The following is an 18782-nucleotide window of genomic DNA, read 5'->3' on the forward strand; positions in this document are numbered from 1 at the left end:
TTAGAAATCTCGCTGTGGTGGGGGGGGGGGGCACCCTCGCCCAGAATACCTCAAACCCAGTGAACCCCCTCTCACCTACCAACAGTGGATAAACTTCCACAAAGAGAAGAAAGGATGAAAGAGTGGGGATAGCTCTTCGGAATGTGGGGCCTGCGTCTCTTTAACTCCAGTGTTGTGAGTCGACCAGCTGTTGCCTGACGTCACTGTGAAAACTACGAGTTGAATAACTGCGTCGAAAGTTGACTGGCGATTGAATCAATTCGAAAAGAGAGAGGCGTCACCCGTCACTGAGAAATCCCAGTGCTAAATCAGCCCTCAGGCCCTCGTCGAGGGGAAAAATCAGTCTCGCTGAGGCAGCCATTGAGGAAAAAAATAATAACGTGAAATAAAAATAAATACTTTAACGCGTGCGCATTTAATCCTGACATAAACATCGGGGCTCTTTCTCTCTCGGTGACGAAACGCTCTGCCTCTCCCCCGTTTTGCGAAAAATCAAAACAATCAAGATGGCGGAGCAAAGTGGTGAGGCATCGTCATCGAGCAGTGTGACTGAGGCACCAGCGACAGCCCAGTTGCACGAGGAGCTTGATAAAATAAAGGAGCTACTCGAGCCAGAGAAGAAGAAACGTAAATTATTGCGAGGCGATGGCAAGAGTGAGCAGAAACTTGAACACCGATTGGGGGGCATACTCTGCTGCGCCGTTTGCCTCGATCTTCCTAGGGCGGCGGTTTACCAGGTGAGATATTGACGGGCTCGACTGGGCTTGTCATTGGCCTTTATCATTTGATTGTGGGGTTAATTGACATGATTCTGGGATTTTACTGGGAGTAACTAGGGTTTCACGACCTTCATTTGCATTGTGTCAAGGAGATTTCAAAGAGTTTGGGATTTTCTTTGTTCAATCACTCGTGATGCCTAATGCGTAGTTGATTGTGAGGAATTGTTGCTAGACAAAAACAGCGGGGGACTGATGGGTAGTGGGGGTTTTATAAGGAGAAAGATCAGTCTGCACAAGAATTTCTTTTCTTTTTTTTTTCGGAACGGAGGAGATGCACAAATGACCTACACAAAAAATTTCTTTTCTCCTTAGAAGTCTGAATTATTTTCAGAAGGCCATTGTCAGGATTCCAAAATTATTCGCCACGTCCTCGCCCTTTCCCAATGAAACTGTCTAGATACTGATTCGGTTTAGGGCAAGAGATTTTTTTGGGGAGGGTCTTATGAATTCCAAAAAATGGTGGAGGATTTCCTCTAGATACGATCGCCATCAAGATATTTTTCAATGGGGGAAATGTTCTGGGAGTTCATATTTTGCCATCTGAGGAGATGACGATATGTCTATGGAAATCCTTTTTTTTGTCGAGAAAATAAAAAAAATGCATAATGTTCTGCACAAGAGTTTCCGTTTTTACTCTGGGGAGTCTGAATTATTTTCAGAAGATAAATGTCATGAAGAATTTCACCCAATCCTGTCCTTCTCCCAGTGGAATTGTCTAGATACTGAGTGGATATAATTCATGGTTTTTTTCATGGATCATTCTCCAGACCCACTCGTCATCAAGATAATTCAACATTTTTGTTCTGTTATATTTCAGCACTCAACAATTGAATTAATCGCTGCATAAATTAATTCATAATATTATTACTGAGTGAAGAGAGATAAAAATTAATGATAACATTTATGTTTAATAACCCTGAATGTCAACAAAAATGTTCGTACGATGCAACGAATTATTCACGTTATGTCCATTATCAATGTTTCGTGGAGTTGAATGCAAAAAACTGGCACTCACGATTTTTTGTACTATAACGAATCAGAATCAGCATCTTTAATACTTAATTATGACCCACATGAAGTGAAGTTTAACAATGCGTGTAAGTTTAAGCGAATTTTACTGTTGATTCACTAGAATTTACTGAAAAGTGTGTGAATAGACTGATTTATTTTAAACTCGAACCACCAATATTACGAGTTTTTATCATGCGATATTGAGTGCGTGCCTGACACCAGTCGCCACCTGTGTACGTTGATTTTATGTAAAAGTTTGAATAAACCGAGTGATGAGTTATTTCTTTGCAATAAATGAAGTTTCAAGGTTTAAAAAAAAGTGAAGGGTTTTTTTTCAATCTACTTCAAATGCCCACCCATTATGCATCCCACATCACAGTCCTGATTTTAAAAAATTATATAAAACAATAATTCGAATGCAAATATTCGAGAGGATGATGACGTTTATTAATAGACCTCATACGATTTTGTGTTTCAGATTAATTAAAAAATAATAAAACAACGAGTCATGGTAAAGAGTATTAACAATAAGTTTGGTTTATTAATTGACAAATAAATTGATGACTATTTTTTTTATTGTTCAGAGAGAGAGAGAGAGAGCTATTCACTCGGGGAAGACTTCACCAATTAAGCAAATCTTGTCTCATTCATTTAAACATTTTTTTGTACTTTTAGTTTGTCGATTGTTCGTCTTCCCCGATTGATTACTAATATTTAAGAAAAAATGAAATGAGAGTGGGAATTAAGAATGGTTCTTGTCGCAATGGTGTTTACAGTGTACCAATGGACACTTGATGTGCGCTGGATGCTTCACTCACGTACTGGCTGATGCGAGACTACGCGATGAGCTTGCAACATGCCCAAATTGTAGGATTGAGATAAGTAAGACATCGGCGTCCCGCAATTTGGCGGTGGAAAAAGCTGTTTCGGAATTGCCAGCTGAATGTCAATTTTGCGCTAAGGAATTCCCGAGGAATTCTTTGGAAAGACACGAGGAGTCCATGTGCGAGGAGAGGTATGGGACAATATAAATCTTTCTACATTTCTACTAATTATTTTGAATTTATTAACTATGATTTTCTAAATTTATGAACCTAGATATTTTGGCTTTAATTCCGATTCGTTTATTATTTAATTGATTGGTATTTATAAATTGGTCACTAAATTAGTGGAAATATGATGTTGTCAGAATATCAAGTTGCAAATATAGCAGAATTGGTTGCCCGTGGCGTGGACCTAATCATGAGAGTTCAGAGCACGAGACCCACTGCGTTCACCCGCATCGCACTGGGGCCGATGTAATGGAGGCACTACGTGATATTGACGCCCGCACCCTGGAGGAGCGCAGACTCTACGACAATGTCTTTGATCTCCTCTCGTACGAGAAAATCACGTTCAACGGTAGTGCTATATTTGTTTAAACATTCTTCGTGATTAGAGAGACAAAATAAATTCTTAAATCACTCCAAAGCTTCCATTACTCGATGGTTTTTTCTATTAGAATTCTGTTACTTACATTGCCGATTCTTTCATTCAGATCTGCAGATGAAGCCATATCGCACCGATGAATACGTTCACAAATTGTTCTACGAGACATCGCGTTTCAGTGCATTCAACAATCAATGGGTAGTAAAAGCGAGAATCAACAATAGCCAACGCGATCCCACTCAGAGTTCCGAACGTGACATGACTTACCAAGTGAGGAAAACATTGTCTCCTATTTGTGTGCCTTCATGAAGGAATTGAAGCCCTTCCTCATCTTGAGAAATTAATGATTGTTTCGATATTACAGCTGATCTTGAAGACCAAGACAACTTATCCCCTCTCTCTTCATTATCTCATACTGAAGGGGCCTTTTGGTGATATGAAAGTAAAACCACGTATTCATCGTTTTGATTTCACTGACTCGGACAATGAGAGCCCCTATCTACCACTACCCCTTCCAGACACCAACGAGTGCAACAGACTCTTGGCAGCAAAGACAATCAATTTCCGGTAACAAATTGAATCGCCTTTCTGTATTTTCTCACATTAATTATAAAATATCTTTCTCATTTTTCATAGGCTCATTATGTTTCTCGCGTCAAAGTAGTCTGCTGAATTACCAGCGAAGATCCTGCCGTTAGAACAAAGCAAAGAAATATATATTTATTATATATACATCATTAGATCTACTGTCTAAATCCTGGATCTATGGCAAAAGCTGGAGGAATCCTGCGAGTATGATGCGAAGTTTGCTGGTTGAATGTACAATAGTTCATAAACTACAAAAAAACACTAAAGAAAGAAACAAGTCCCAAGGATCATTGTCTCGACACTAATTTCGGATCTAGAACTTAGTGAACAGAGTAACATTTTATTTTCTTTTTTTTTTATTATTTTATAAACCCAGGGCAAAGTGCTGAGGCACACGTAGACGATTAACTTACGATTGCAGTGGTTCTAGATTTCAATATTTTATTTTCGATATAATATTTTTTTTATTGAGATATTTATTTAAAGCTATTTATTTGAAATTCTTCTTTAAGTGAAATCGGCTTCTCACTACTAAATCGATAATTATGAAATTATCGTCTCCAATAATTGGAAATTGGAATGAAAATCATTGTGCAATTCTTCAAAAATATTTTTAAAGAAATTTAAAAATCTAGAGCCATGAATAGTGCTGTCCTTGCACCACTCCTACGATTTTTTTTTATTAAATTACTATTTAACAAATACACTTTTTTGTTTTTTTTTTGTTTTCTGGTAGACTGATAGGTAACCACGTCTTTCCTATTTTTAAAGCGATATAGTTTTCCCGTAACAGCCTATTAGAAGAATTTAATTAAAATTATGGAGTGTTTTTCTTCTATTATTCTATTTTTTTTTATTAGAAAATTTGGAGATATTTTATTCATAGGGCTTATCTGCGCCGTTCAGAGCCGTTTACATTTAGCATATGTCATAGATGAACCTCTATCTTCTATGATTAATGTAACTGAAATTTGAATAAAGCAAATCTCATTAAATATACCATCTGGTGGATAATTTCCCTTTCTCGTTTAAATCAGTGAATACCTCCCCCCCCCCCCTAATTACCTCATTCCCTGCGAAATTAGTTCACGGCTTATAAATTAAAATCGCTGAATATTGAATTATTATTCTGCTAACATCACAATACTCCCGCTGAAATAAAATTCTTCAGTCCAATTTCTCATAACTCTGATAAATTAATGAACGTATTATTCGCTGTTTTGGAGATGGTGTTCAGACTCGGTGGGAATATGAGAGGATTTAGAGCTGAGCCATTTTCAGGGGGACTCGTACTGTATTTTCGATTTTTCGGGGATGGCAGCCTTGGATCTGGGGTCGAGCAGCCTGTCAACCAGTAGGAAGTCACAGTACCCCGGCCACGCAGTTCCACTTCCCCTCGTAATTCCAGCTCGAAAGTTCCAAATTTGTCGAGAATATTTTTAGTCGCCTCTGATACGTGAATGCGAAGAGCTAAAATTGAATATTACACTTGAGTTTTTTGGGGAAAGTCTTTGAACTTGGTTTAAAATTATTTGTTTGAAATATCTGGAAACTCAGATTTTTAAAGGTTTACAAAAAAAATCCAAAACCCATTTCCAAAAAATATATCCATACATCCAGTAGTTAATAGTAAAAATGCTTACGTAATCCAGAGGATTCCATTCTGGATGCAGTATTAACGGTATCTCCAAAAAGACAGTAATGCGGCATTTTTTGGCCAACGACGCCAGCGCAGACAGGCCCACTATGGGCCCCAATTCTGACGCTGAGCTGTGAGTCTTGCTTATGCATAATTTTGAAGGAAGCCACTGCGTCGAGGATGGCGAGGGCCATGAGTCCGATCTCCTTGGCGTGCTCATCTCCATTCCTCTGGGGCAGTCCCGACACCACCATGTAGGCATCCCCGATCGTCTCCACCTTGTAAACGTCATAGAAACCAATGATGCGATCGAAGGTGCTGTACAGGTCATTCAGGAAATCCACCACCTGCATGGGCGTGCTTTGGGCGCAGAGGGCGGTGAAGCCCACGATGTCGCTGAAGTAGATGGTGACACACTCAAATTGCTCAGGTTGGACAAGTTCTCCTGCCATCAATTGGCCGGCAACTTGTCTGGAAACGAAGGTTGACACGCATGAAACTAGAAACTTGTAATTTCCTTTAATAAACAAAAGTCCCTGATCACTGACAGAAAAAGCTGTTCCACTAAGTCCTTAAATAATAAACCTCTGGGTTCTTAATTCCCTTTTTTCCTCCTTGAAATTTATTTTTCCCGATAAACCTCTCGCGCCTACTCAAACTATGAATTATTCACCACCAATCACCAATAAAACAATGAAGATTAGCATTTTTCTTCAGAGCAACAACTCAATCATCATTTCTGCAATCAATATTCCCCTCTCACCTTGGGAGAACTTGGTACAGCAGCTCCTCACTTCTCCGCTTCTCCAAACTCAATTGTTCAGTTTTCTCCTCCACCAGTGCCTCCAAGTTGTTCGCATATTGCTCCATTCGTCGGAGAAGATCGTCCATGAGGTTCTCGCAGTATCCCCTGAGAATAAAAGCCAAATAAAATGAATAAACTAATCACCGAAAACTCGGCAAGACAACAACTTTCCAGCTAACTTCATTATCCCTCTTATTATCCCTCGGATTGTGTGGAAACTCGGCCTGTCCTCGGGTCCCTCACTCCAGCACTTTTCCATTAGGCTGAGAATATCCAGGGGGCAATCTCGGGGTGCAACTTCCGGTCGAAAACTTGGATTTTCAGCCGACGATACGCGATTCACAATCTGTAATGGATCAGTTTAACTGGGACGGTTTTACTTTTTTTTTTTCGGTTGAGAAATTCCCTGAATTTTTTCCCGATGAACATTTTCCATGGAAATTTTCTCTTCTCACTAATTCTTCCTACATCAAATTTTCCTCCGGCTTACTTTTCCAGGAAATTTCAGTAAGGAAAATATTTTCCAGAGAAAAAATTTCAGCAACATATGTTTAACAGTCCTGCCAGGTCACTAGGGTTGCTTTAATTACCTCTTGGGAGGTCATGTGGGTCTTTGCGACGTCGTAAGGGCCTCCGCGAAGAACTATTTCTTCTAAAATAATGGCGAAACTGTAAACATCCCCTTTTTGCGTTGCTGCACTTCCGGGGAGAACTGTTTGAGGTAATAGCTCAGGTGCCACCCATAATAATTCTATTTGCGGGAAAAAATATTGAGATAAATTGGAGAACTACGTAATTTCAGAATACATTATGGTATGAGAGATATCACTACCACAGTTCATTGGCATTTCCATTGAAATTTTACGTTAATTTATAAAGAAATATGATATTCCGCTAACGTTTTTCCTTCGACTAAAACGCAAGCCCTTTTAAAATTATGTAGAATAGCATTACTTGTGTAATAATTATCGTCAATGGTCAAATCAGCCGGCATTGTCAGTGTTTTCAACCCAAAATCCGATATTTTCAAGACAAATCTACCATCAATGAGGCAATTGCACGATCGCAGTTTACCGTGTGCAACGACTTCACTCGCGTGAAGGTAATCCATACCCTGAGTCGGGTAATGCAGCAGAGGACAGAAGATAAGGAAGTGATTTTGGTGAGTTAAAATCCGGAAGCTGTTGCAGATAATTTACTGAGAATTTAGTACCTTAACGATGTCGTGAATAAGGGACATTCGAAAATTCCAGTCCAGTTTAATAGCCTCATTCCCTAGGACGTCCTTCAATGAACCCTTCGGACAGTACTCCGTGAGGATTAGGACTGTAGGGGAGGGAGAGCAAAGACATGCTCCGATGAATCTAAAATTACAATAACAATAAACTACAAGGGAAACAATCCCGTAGCGAAACAACAAGCTATACGTCAGTAACAAAACGAGGAACATTTGCGAAAACAGACTGCTCTGGTGAAATTTATTAAAATCCTTTCACCGTTTCGCTACTGCACTTATAGTTATTCAATTTGTTTATTTTTCCCTCACAATTTTTTTGTTATTATCACGAGAGCGGTGAGCAATTATCTCTCACCAATTTATTTAATGGATAATTCCAGTACCTGACAGTATTCTCGGAGGTAACATCCCGCACTTGCTTTATCTCCCACAGTAATTTTTTCGTCACATCAACCACTTTCTTCTTCGTGATCTTTTTAATCGCCACACGTTCACCTTTGTATATTCCCACGGTGGTGAACACGATGGTGGGGCCTAGAGAATCGCCACTCACCTGTGATCCACGGCGACGTTGCTCAAGCCCATAATTCTAAAATTTTTTTTCACTCGTGTATCTTAAACATTCTCTTGTCTGGTAAAAATTGGATGAGAACGTTTCAGTCGGGGGGATTAATCGTTCAAAAGTACTGTTTTTTTTTCAAGGATCGGTTATGGCTCGAGGCGAGAGGGAAAAAGTAGTGCCTGAAGTTCCACGATTTTGTCGGATTTCAAAACTATTACATTTGGTATTGATAAGCTTTAGTGGGCTCTTACTCGTCTTTTAGAGCAACATGTCTGAAGAAAAAAAATCAAGAAAATCAGATGTTCATAATTACATTAGCGTCTGACATGGCCTGATGGAGATTAATCTTGGAAGAGAAAGCCCTGTTGACCTCGAGCAGCAGTTCCTCAGGTCTGATTCTCCAGGACATATTGTTCAGATCGGCGGACAATCGCAGATGTCGCCAGAGGAGACAGGCAGCGGCCACCACAGTTAGAAGAAATATAGCTAGAGAGAGGCTGGCGTAGAGTACCAGTGCATAAGCATCAGTCTTCTGCGAGCAGGCTGGATCATTCCCCAGGAAGCCGCACTCTGGAATGTCCGCTGGTGGTCCCTCCCTACCACCAGGCCAGTGAATTTTCTTGCCGGATACTTGGCTGTACTGACGAATAGCTCCGAGGTAGTGAGCCACCACCTCGAACCTCCCTGTGATCGGATCCAGATCCAGGATGCTGTAGTCAGCGTCACGATCGCCGTCCACGTCTATGCGAACGTGACCTGTAATTCCCATGAAGTCGCGGTTCCACATGCGTCGGGTCATCGCAAAACCATCCCATATGTCAGCGCCTTCTGACAGGGATTCATTTAAGGCCATGCCAAGGAGGAAAACGCCGTCGTAAAACGCTCCAATGAAGAAATTCACCTGGGGGTGAGGATTTAATCGTAAAAAAACTAGTGAAACTAGCGGGAAATCACTCTAAGCTGAACATTTCTGGTGAACAAATTTTTGATAATGAAAAATTTTTTTGCAACTCAAATTTATAGGAAGAGTAAATTGAATTAAATTCATCAATACAACGTCTCCATTGGATTATGCACTCACTTCTTCTCCATCGGGAAATGTGTAATTATAATCACTCTGCGCCCGTATTTTAACATCCTCGGCAAAATCTTGAAATCTCGGACTCGTCGGTTGCAAGAGGGACACTCGCAACAATGACTCGTATGCTTTCCTCGCAGTAGAGTCGTCCTCGTCCCCCACTTCCCAGTCATGATCACCCCAGTATGATCCCTGAGTTTATTTAATTGATATAATTTTTCGGTACTCTGATTGTTTCTTTTTCGATAAGTAAGATTTTTGTTTCGCGTCACCTGGATTATTTCCACATCCAAGAACGTCCAATCCCCCCGGGTCATTCCCAATTCATGGGCAGCGAGCATAAACTTGCGAACCAGAGTGCCTCGCACGCTCAGGATCACCACTGGACCAGTAGCAATTTTTGTGTATAATATTTATGGACTTTTTGTTTCGAAAGAAACGTAAAAGTCAACACATCTAGTACAATAGCGAATCCACTTGTATTCTCGATAAATGAGACCTTTTTTTATTTAATTGTTAATAAATATAGTTATGGAAATATTTTCTCGATATATTCGACTGAATATATTTATTCAAAATGCTTCTTCCTCAAGGAATAAAAAATTCCCTTTTCGCAATAAATTGAAAATGCGTGACCTATACATGGCCCTGGTCGATACATACCCCTGGCATACATGCTGGCATCCCTCAAATACAGGTGATAAGAATCGTCCTCCGAATTTCCATCCAATTCCCTCACGAACTTGAGCAAACCGTCCTTCCTCAGACCGTACTCGAGATTCTTTCCAACAGTCAACGAAAATAAATCCGATCTGTCCAGGATGAGGGCCACGTGAGCCCAGCCAAACTCCTTGAAAATACTCGCAAAGACCATTCGAAGCCGACACTGGCAGTACGACATCCGCGTGAGGGTGGGATATTTACTCTTATCTTTGAAAATCCCCTGGGGAATAGTAGACCACAGTGTGGTGAGATATTTTCGGAGTACATTTTTTAATTAGGAAAAAACCGACTCTAATTACACGTTGGAAGACGACAACCGGGCTGGCTAATTAACGTCTAACTGAACACGCAAGGTGAAGTTTATTAAGAAATGCGAGGAGTATACGTTTACCGAACTCTCGTTTTTCCACTTGTGCAGGCGTCCAAGGATACCGGAAGTCACGGATAATTCGCCCTCCGATGGCGGCTGAAAATGGTGCAATTCAATTACGATTCTCAAATAAGTGTAACCATTGGTTTGACCTGCTTGTATAAAAAAAGATGATTTCCCACATGCGATTCGGTAGTTAGTTTTTAAGCAAAGTGCTTTGCTTCCAGAGCATTACCAATTGGAATGAAAAGGGGAGGCGAGGTGGGTGAATTGTTGCACTTTAAAAAATTACTTATGGGAAATTCCTTCTGGATTTTGGGAAATTTTCTTCCGGGGAAATAATTTTTAGGAAAAAATTTAGGAGTCATATATCCGGTAACCATTTCTTTGCCGTGAAAAATCTTCTGAATTTTTTTAAACAGCGCACACCTTGAGCTGATTTCTCTCACCTGATCACCCATTCCCGTAATAATAGGAGTATTCCAATACGCCGCGAGTCTAGCAACAGGTTCCAGGGCAAAAGCACAAGCTGGCCCGACGAAGGCAATTACATTATCCCGAAAATGCATGTCAGCAGCTAATCCGGGCGCCCTGGCTCCACTGCACGACGGATAGCTGCAAGAAAAAAAAACACTTGTCATCCCTCTCCCAATACCCAAACTTCGCAATTTCTCCTCGCCGAGTCGTTAATAGAATATAAAAATTTATGAAGAGAACTAAAAGAATATGCTTCATCCATTTGATGGCTGACCTTGACCCCCCCCCCCCATCACACGTGTAATTGCCATGATTTTTTTTTCATCGCTGATTTCTCATCCGTTAATTCAACGGGATCAATTATCCAACTGTTATTTACACCTCTCCATCCCCTGGTGTGCGTACAGGCTCGAGGGCTTCGCGAGAGATGCATTCAGATTGAAATTTCATGCCCATTCATTCTGCATCACGTATTGCACTGACTAACGTGCCAGTGTCACTCGGAATTCATCGTATATCACGTATGAAAATCAGGAGTATTGTCACTGCTCCAGGGAATTATCCATTGAAAATCCAGTTTGTTTGTTATTGAATGATCTGTTTAGATGAAATGTATCCCTTTGGGATGCAACTGGGGATGTTGAATGGAATAATTGCTGAATATTTCATATTTCATAGTTCTCAGTTTAGTTAATTATAGGATAATGAGCTCCTGCGGGCGGAGTAAATGTCGAAATTGACCTGAATTTTCTGCATTGCTCATTAAAATTTCATGCAATAATTAAATTAACATCCCTTGGAATTCTCATGAATTTGCAATACGCTCAAAATGCCTGATACATGTCCATAAATTTAAATAAAAAATTTGTCGCCATTTGAAAATCGGATAAGCTGAACTCTAGATGTTGAAGAAAAAATATATCGTCCAGTTCCTCAAGGAAGTGGAATTTCATCATATGCGAATCCCCTTCGTGTCCTCCTTTATCCAGTCCGTCCGCAAGACCAATCCCCATAAGCAGTGAAGCATAATCTCTCGTGCGAATATAAATCGAATAATTTGTAAATAAAATACAAAATGAATTTTTCAAAAGCTAAATTTGAAGAATTCAGCAGTAACGTCCTCGTCGAGGATTTGCATAAATCGGGAGACAATGGAGTGAAATGAAATTGAAAGGGGCTACCTAGCTTGAACTTTCCGCAGCTGGACATTACGGAGCCTGAGAAATTCGTTGACTTCGGCCAGTGCCAGGTCCACAGCGGGTCCACAACGCTCCAAGTCAAAGGGACTATCCAAGTGAGACGCCATTAACACTCCAACGTTGTACGTCTTTATGGAAGTTTCACGCGCTAATGGAATGTGCAAAAGAGGGTAATAAATTTTGTTCAATGGACTATGGGTGGTGTCCTTGAAAATTCATGGTGCAAACATTTTTTTTTGTAATTTCTGTGCTGATCCGGGTGGGAGAAACGTGACCGGTTAAGCGTTTGTTACGGTAGATTTACAAATATAAGTCAAAATAACCAGTAAATAAAGAACCAATTTTTTTTCATTGTATTTTCTTATTTTTTATGCCGAGTGGAACCGGTTTTTTCTGTAAAATCGCACTTTGCACCTAAAGGATAAACAATATTTTCGCGTTTCAGAGTGGAAATGATTAACTTTTTTTTTTAATATTACCTGCGATTTTTCTCGAGACTGTTGCATCGCTTTGAATGACAGCGAAACACAAAAAAGAATAAAAAAAATTGCACCAACAGCACTCCCACATTTTCTTCATGAAAACAACACGAAAAAATTAGTACTGAGACTTCAACATTGCGTTTGCCCCACGCGTTCGCGTCTAGTGTTTTCCGCCGAGTTTTCCCTGCTTTATATGGAGAACGCTTTTGAACTGAGTGGCCCCATTGGTCCTGGGGGTGCACGCAGGCACATGCGCCCCGGTGATCTTTCACCCTGCGCAAGAAAATCAACAAGTTTATTGCGCCAATATGTGCATACACAGGGGATGCTCGTGCCCCGTGTCTTGAGATTCTTGGTGATTTTTAATGGATCCTATTTCAAATTCTCGCGAACGATCAAACAACGTCTTCATGGAGAAAAAGTTACCTTATTCTTTGGGAGGAGAGAAAGGGTAACGGAAATGGAATTAAAAATTTATAATTTAATGATAAAGTATGCGAGAACTGCAAATTTCAATTCAACTACTCCCCAAAAATTCTTCTTCTTGAATTTCACATTTCATAATGATGCTATAAAATCACTTTCAAAAATGGAGATTCAAATGAATTACAAGTTCAATAAACAGGCCGAAAGTATCAAAAAAACAATTTATTATTTTCAATATACCGTGCAATCTTACATAGTCATTATTACGTTTAAAGGCACACATTTTTTAATATTTTTGGGACAATTAATATCCATTCAATAATTATTCCTTCCATTTTTTGGCGAGGCAGCGCTCTGTGCACATTCTTGCAACCTAAAAACTACGTTACAAATGAAAGTGGCATAAAATACCGTTTGATCGAGCCTCATATTAAAAAAAAATCCCTCATTAATTAAAAACAGTCTGTTTGATCGATGGTTATAATTTCATCTATTTCTATGATTTTATCCCTTCTTCAATATTGATGAAACCATTGGCGATCGATCTGACTAAAATTAAAACATGAAATTTTACAATATTTATAATATCTATTGGCAAGCTTGGAAAACAGATTTATGAAAATTGAATATTCTTCAAATCCGAATAATTCTGTGCTTTATCTCCATTGCATTGAGAAAAATTCGAGATTAACAAGAAAATATATATAATTGAGGATTAAAAATTACTAAAAAATAATAACAATTTGAATTCATCTAAACATAAAACATTTAGGTGAAACAAACTGGGCGATTGTCTAAAAAGATCAATTACTTCGTGTAATTTCATTTGTTAATAAAACATTTAAGTACCGCAGAGGTGATAAATGCGTAAATTTGATCGGTCGATTGAAAGAAGATTAAAATAGAGAATATTTTCATCTACAAAACACATTGCAGGATTTTGACTTCGACTTTAACGCACGATTTAAATAATATAATATTTATGTAACATTAAAAATACACTATGACGAATACCTAATAAGATAAAGCTGCAAATTGAATACTGTGGTGATAAAAGTTCTCATTTTCTTTTTAATTTCTTTCTTCCTCTGTTTATGCAGATATGTCAGCTTCTAGTCTGTCTTGGATGGTTGTACTCTTGGATACAGCTGCAACATCAGAATATGGAGAAAATTAGATTAGAGAATTGTTCGTTCTTGGAAAAAAAAACTTTTTTTAAAAGGGAAAAATTGAAAGACAAGGGATCGTTTGTTAAATTAAATGAAATTTTAGTGGTAAAATGTCAAATTACCCCCAACAAATTCCTTGGAACATAGCCCTCTCTGTGCCCAAGCTTGCTCCACCACCACTCTCGTTCATTGTCATCTCCCTTTCGCAGAATAACCAGCTGATCGCCATTTTTCATTGTCAGCTCGTCATTATGTTGTGCATCATAATCAAACACTGCAAACACCTGTCCATTGTTCATAATGCCCAGCTTTTCTTGAACACCTGTGGGAGAATAACAGAAATGTCAATGAAATTTTACACGGGTGGAAATAAAAAAATATAAAGATATGAAAGAATAAAAAAAGAATGGACATATAAATTATTATATAAATAAGCCAGGCAACCAAATAAAAATAATAAATTAAAAAAATTAATTAACTACTCACTGTACAGGTACTCAGAGCATCCATCAAATCCCTCCTCATCCTCTTCGCACTTCTCCGCCGCTGTTTCATGATCAGAGAGTGTTGTTGCGAATATGCATGCACCGTGTTCCACGAGAAATCTCACCATAGCGAGATTATTGCAGCTCGCTGCGCAATGCAGAGGTGTCCTGCAAAATAGAAATAAAAAGAGAATAATGAAAAAAGTATCGTTGCAGCGAGAGCAGACAAAAGCTCAAAATAACAAGGGACTAGATTGAGGAATTTTCTCACGTGCAACTTACATCCAAAAACATTTTCTTAATCATAAATTCTTCGGCACATAGACGACACTCAAAGTCCCACTCAAGCGAGTAAACAATTTTCTTGGCATAAATTCTAACATTCTTCACCAATGTTTACTAACTATATTCTTCACATTGTACGTGTATCCAAGAATAAATATTTGCTCGCTGAAAGTAGCTATTGTCTTGGGATTATGAGAAATAGCTCTTTCCAGTGCATAAAAAACAAACTCAGTAACCAATATTTTATTTCCTAATAATAATTGAAAAAAATGTATCTACTGAAATTTTTTTTTGAAAAAAGTCTTACCATCCATCGCTATCCTGTGCATTGACATCGCAGCCGAACTCCACCAGGAACTTGACAATCTCCAGATGTCCAGCACAAATGGCATTGTGCAGTGCTGTTATTCCCTCGTCATTGGCGGAGCTGGGGTTGGCCACTTCCTTGGCCGTCTTCTTGACGAGCTCAAGTTCACCCTCAAGGCTGGCATCCAGCAGTAGAGCGAGTGGGTCAAAAGAGACCCGCCTCGATAAATTTGCTTTCCCCGTTGTGGATTTTAAATTGCCCTTTTTCCTCCTTATCACGTCACTCCCCTTGCCTTCAGCTTCGACTTCGTGCTTCACCTCCTTTTTCAGTTTATCCTCGATGTTAATGACATTCAGCGCATCGACAATATCGGAATCTTCCAATTTATCGTTGCAATTGGTGTCGTCGGCGTTGTGATTAATCTGCTTAAGAGTTATATGATCCGTTACATCTGGGGTATTTTGTTGTTGATCAGTTTGCATAAGATCAGCGGGTATTTCAGTCTCTGGGAATAGAAATGCCGGTGGCATTTCAATTCTACGATTTATCGATACGTGAACGTTTGATTTGGCATATCGAAGTCGGGGTTGTTCCGACAGGAGGGCTTTTTTCAAGGTCAGTGGGCGAGCTTTTATTATTTGGTGGCCAGTGACTGGGGCCTCGTTCGGCGAGTCTGGAGGCTCGCTCGTGGGAATCGGTGGCACTTCCTCTTCCTTCTCAGACCTGAAAATTTTATAGGACGAATGATTATTCATTCGTTCTCCCATGGATTAGCCAATAGGAGTGATATATAAATTTAAAGATTTAACAATTTAAAAAAAGTGATACGTGACTGACGTCAGAGGTTTTTTTTCATTTATAAAAATTAACTTCAATCCTTCTTGGAGCTCACACATGCATAAAATGTAAAAAAATAATCCAGTTCTTGAAACTAATCGAAAATGTCTCCAACATAACTTGAACTTTCACAAATTTTGGAGTTGAATTTATCTACCCATTCCATCACTTCCCTGCAATGTTTTTGTCCAGCTCATGCAATGCGTTGATATAAAAAAATATTATTACACTGGTTGATACGAACACGTGCGTATCCGACATTTTTCAATAAAAAAAAAGCCTATGCTTTTATTTACGATAAAAGCACTGTACCTTTGTTTGATGTGTTTGTTTCAACAGTACCACAATCACTGACCCTACAAAACACACTGTATTTCTCCCTGCCACTAACTTTGTTCTATTTCCGTATCTATTATTCGCGACACCAGAGATTCACCAGCCAAATCGATCGTGTACTCATTAACATTTATAATTAAACTGGTGATAGATTCACAAATGGTGTACAGTAAAAATCGATGAATGGGGGAAAAAAGAATCTCTAATTAATATTGAGAAATGTTCAACGAATGGAAATGGAATTGATGATTATGAATGTGATTCGCCAAGATTTTGAAATACTCTCTCTTCGGTGCGGTCTGACTATTCCACTGGATCAATGACTCGACCAAAATAAATTAATTGCTTTCAAGAGCACTGAAGAATTCACGTTCACCTCATGGTGACGACTGATGATTCACATATTAACATGCCATGTTCAGGGAAGACAGTGACACAACTCAAGAAATGCGATACGGGACCACATAATCATTACGTATTGACCTCGCACTTGCCTTGAATATTCACTCCGGAGTATCATTTCTCGGTAATTCAATACTGCCGCGAGCGGTTCGCTAGTAATCAATTATGGAATTTCCGTCACGTCATAATTCAGTAGGATATTTACGTTTGTGGTACGTGAAGATTTATTTTCAATGGGGTTCAACATTGTGGCAATATTGGTGGCCAATCTACTCAAGATTAATTTTTTTTCCGGAACAAATAAAACAATGAACCTCATGACTTTTAATTTGAATTTGATTCATTAAATCATTGAATTATCAAAAGAAAAAAAACTCACCTAGTGACGTTGATTTTAGCATCTCCCGCAGTCTCCCCACCGCCATCACCCTTATCCTGGTTATTCAGCCTTGGCGGTGGATTCGGTTTGACAGGTTTGGGTGGTAACGCCGGCTTGGTCTTGTCGTCCTTACCCTCCCCAAAATTCCCCTTCCTCTCCCCTTCGAACCCCTTCGACTCCCCCTTAATCGGCGGATCGAACTTAACCCCGTGATCGTGTTTACCCTGATTACCCTCATACTTCTGTCCCACATTGTCCACCTTATCTCCCTTCAACATCCCCAAGCCCGAGTGATCGTGCTTGCCATACTGATGCGTTGCCGCCAATCCCCCATGCTCATACTTGTGATTCGCCTCTAATTTAGTGGGTACCTCGAATCTCTGATTATCATGCTTACTCTCGAACTTATCAGCCTTCACCCTATCATTCTGACACTCGGTATTTTGTATCTGATTGTAGGTACCCGCTCCGTAACCCGGATAATTGGCATTAATCGAATTTTGTGGCTGTGAGAAATTGGAATTTTTGTATCCCTGATTGATTTGATTGAATTGTCCCTGGTAGGCTTGCTGGTGCCTCGAGGGATAGTTGTCATTTGTTGCTGTCACAGACTGCTGTTGTTGGCCCTGGGGACTTGAGTTTTGTTGGTTGACCCGGTCGGTGTAGCCCTGGGGGCCTGAGTGACCTCTACCTATTAAACTCAATGTCTGGGGCATTACGGGATTGATTTTAATCGACGATGTTTGATAAATCGGCGATTTCACTGGAAAACTTGGGGCCACGGAGGACACTGGTTTCTGGTGGCTCTGGAGGTTTCGATGATTGTGGGCTTGTGTCATGGACTGTCGGGTGTCTTGGGGGGTCTGATTGGAGGAAGTGTTCGTTGTACTCTGCTGGGACTTTTGGGGAACGCTGGACGTGGTCTGGTGCCTTGTCAGCTGGGGCTGAGATTCTTGGAGGAAATTTGAGGGCGTCGAATTTGATGGGGGATTGTTATTATTATTGTTGTTATTGTTGTTGGTGGTGTTGTTGTTGTTGTTGGTATTATTGTTGTTATTGGATGAGTTTATGAGGAAGTTGGAGGTGGGATACTGGGGACTGTTTTGCTGCGGCTGTTGCGGCTGCTGCGGAGATTGCGGCGGCTGGCCTGGTCCCAGCAATTGCGATTGACCTGGTAATTGAGAATACTTGGGTTTTAACGTAACTCAATTGCGGCAGCACCAGACAGTATTCTCGAATGATATTTATGCATTTATATATTTCGGATAGATTTTTAAATGGTTGGAATATATACTTCGAATTAACCCCGTTGTTGTAATAAATAATAATTAATTTACGGACAGAGGATATTTTTTTTTTGTTTTTTATTGAAGACAATTTGTCTTCTTACTTTCAGATTTAATTTCCTTTAAAAAAAAACATTCAAACAGACAGATAATGAATTCATTCATTTCTGCATTCAGGAATTGTGAAATTTGTCAATCATTAATAATTTATTATCCTGAGAATCGATAAAAAAATGAATGAACTGAAATTTTAAAACATACAGAACGAAAGTCAAAGAATAGAATGAAAAAAAAAACAATTTAACCAATCGATGTTCGTAGTTCCCTCATTGTTCTTTTTTTTGCCGTTAAATGGATTTGAAATAACAATGAATCATGAATACTTTAGCTATCAATGAGAAAGTTTCTTGCTGCCGATGGCGATAAATGTTGAATAAATTATCCAGTTATTCCAGTGAAAATGGAATCGTCGCTCTATATGTCATAAGGATC

The 18782-nt window shown here is 39.4% G+C and overlaps 3 protein-coding genes across 8 annotated transcripts in view; 1 reads left to right on the top strand and 2 right to left on the bottom strand.

Annotated features, from left to right (window-relative positions):
• The first annotated feature begins 180 nt into the window (after positions 1–180).
• On the top strand, positions 181–4805 carry LOC135162192 (uncharacterized protein). The gene is made up of 6 exons (XM_064120394.1): positions 181–737; positions 2567–2805; positions 2980–3191; positions 3328–3488; positions 3583–3785; positions 3855–4805. Exons 1-6 carry the CDS (start codon positions 507–509, stop codon positions 3880–3882), a joined length of 1074 nt encoding a protein of 357 aa, XP_063976464.1. The 5' UTR covers positions 181–506; the 3' UTR covers positions 3883–4805.
• Positions 4145–12609, bottom strand: LOC135162185 (atrial natriuretic peptide receptor 1). 2 transcript variants are annotated; one of them, XM_064120379.1, is made up of 16 exons: positions 12376–12609; positions 11879–12044; positions 10670–10835; positions 10242–10316; positions 9791–10070; positions 9400–9509; positions 9131–9319; positions 8363–8950; positions 7871–8076; positions 7464–7614; positions 7205–7364; positions 6841–7001; positions 6430–6596; positions 6209–6355; positions 5450–5916; positions 4145–5276 (listed from the first exon to the last, which is right to left on the bottom strand). In XM_064120379.1, the coding sequence occupies exons 1-16, from the start codon at positions 12473–12475 to the stop codon at positions 4987–4989; spliced, it is 3423 nt and encodes a 1140-aa protein (XP_063976449.1). In that variant the 5' UTR covers positions 12476–12609; the 3' UTR covers positions 4145–4986. The 2 variants fall into 2 exon arrangements, with proteins under 2 accessions (XP_063976449.1, XP_063976450.1); XM_064120380.1 differs by lacking the exons at positions 6841–7001; positions 7205–7364.
• A 402-nt stretch (positions 12610–13011) lies between these two features.
• The window catches only part of LOC135162183 (apoptosis-stimulating of p53 protein 1-like), a 58566-nt gene continuing 52795 nt past the window's right edge, over positions 13012–18782 (bottom strand). For all 5 annotated transcript variants that reach the window (XM_064120378.1, XM_064120374.1, XM_064120375.1 and 2 more), the window contains 5 exons: positions 17005–18175; positions 15051–15773; positions 14460–14626; positions 14096–14295; positions 13012–13952 (listed from right to left, as the gene is read on the bottom strand). In XM_064120378.1, coding sequence (XP_063976448.1) covers positions 13917–13952; positions 14096–14295; positions 14460–14626; positions 15051–15773; positions 17005–18175 — 2297 coding nt within the window. In that variant the 3' untranslated portion in view covers positions 13012–13916. The remainder of the gene's footprint in view (positions 13953–14095; positions 14296–14459; positions 14627–15050; positions 15774–17004; positions 18176–18782) is intronic.

Source organism: Diachasmimorpha longicaudata, chromosome 5 (assembly GCF_034640455.1).
Source record: "Diachasmimorpha longicaudata isolate KC_UGA_2023 chromosome 5, iyDiaLong2, whole genome shotgun sequence".
NCBI classification, from domain to species: Eukaryota; Metazoa; Arthropoda; class Insecta; order Hymenoptera; family Braconidae; genus Diachasmimorpha; species Diachasmimorpha longicaudata.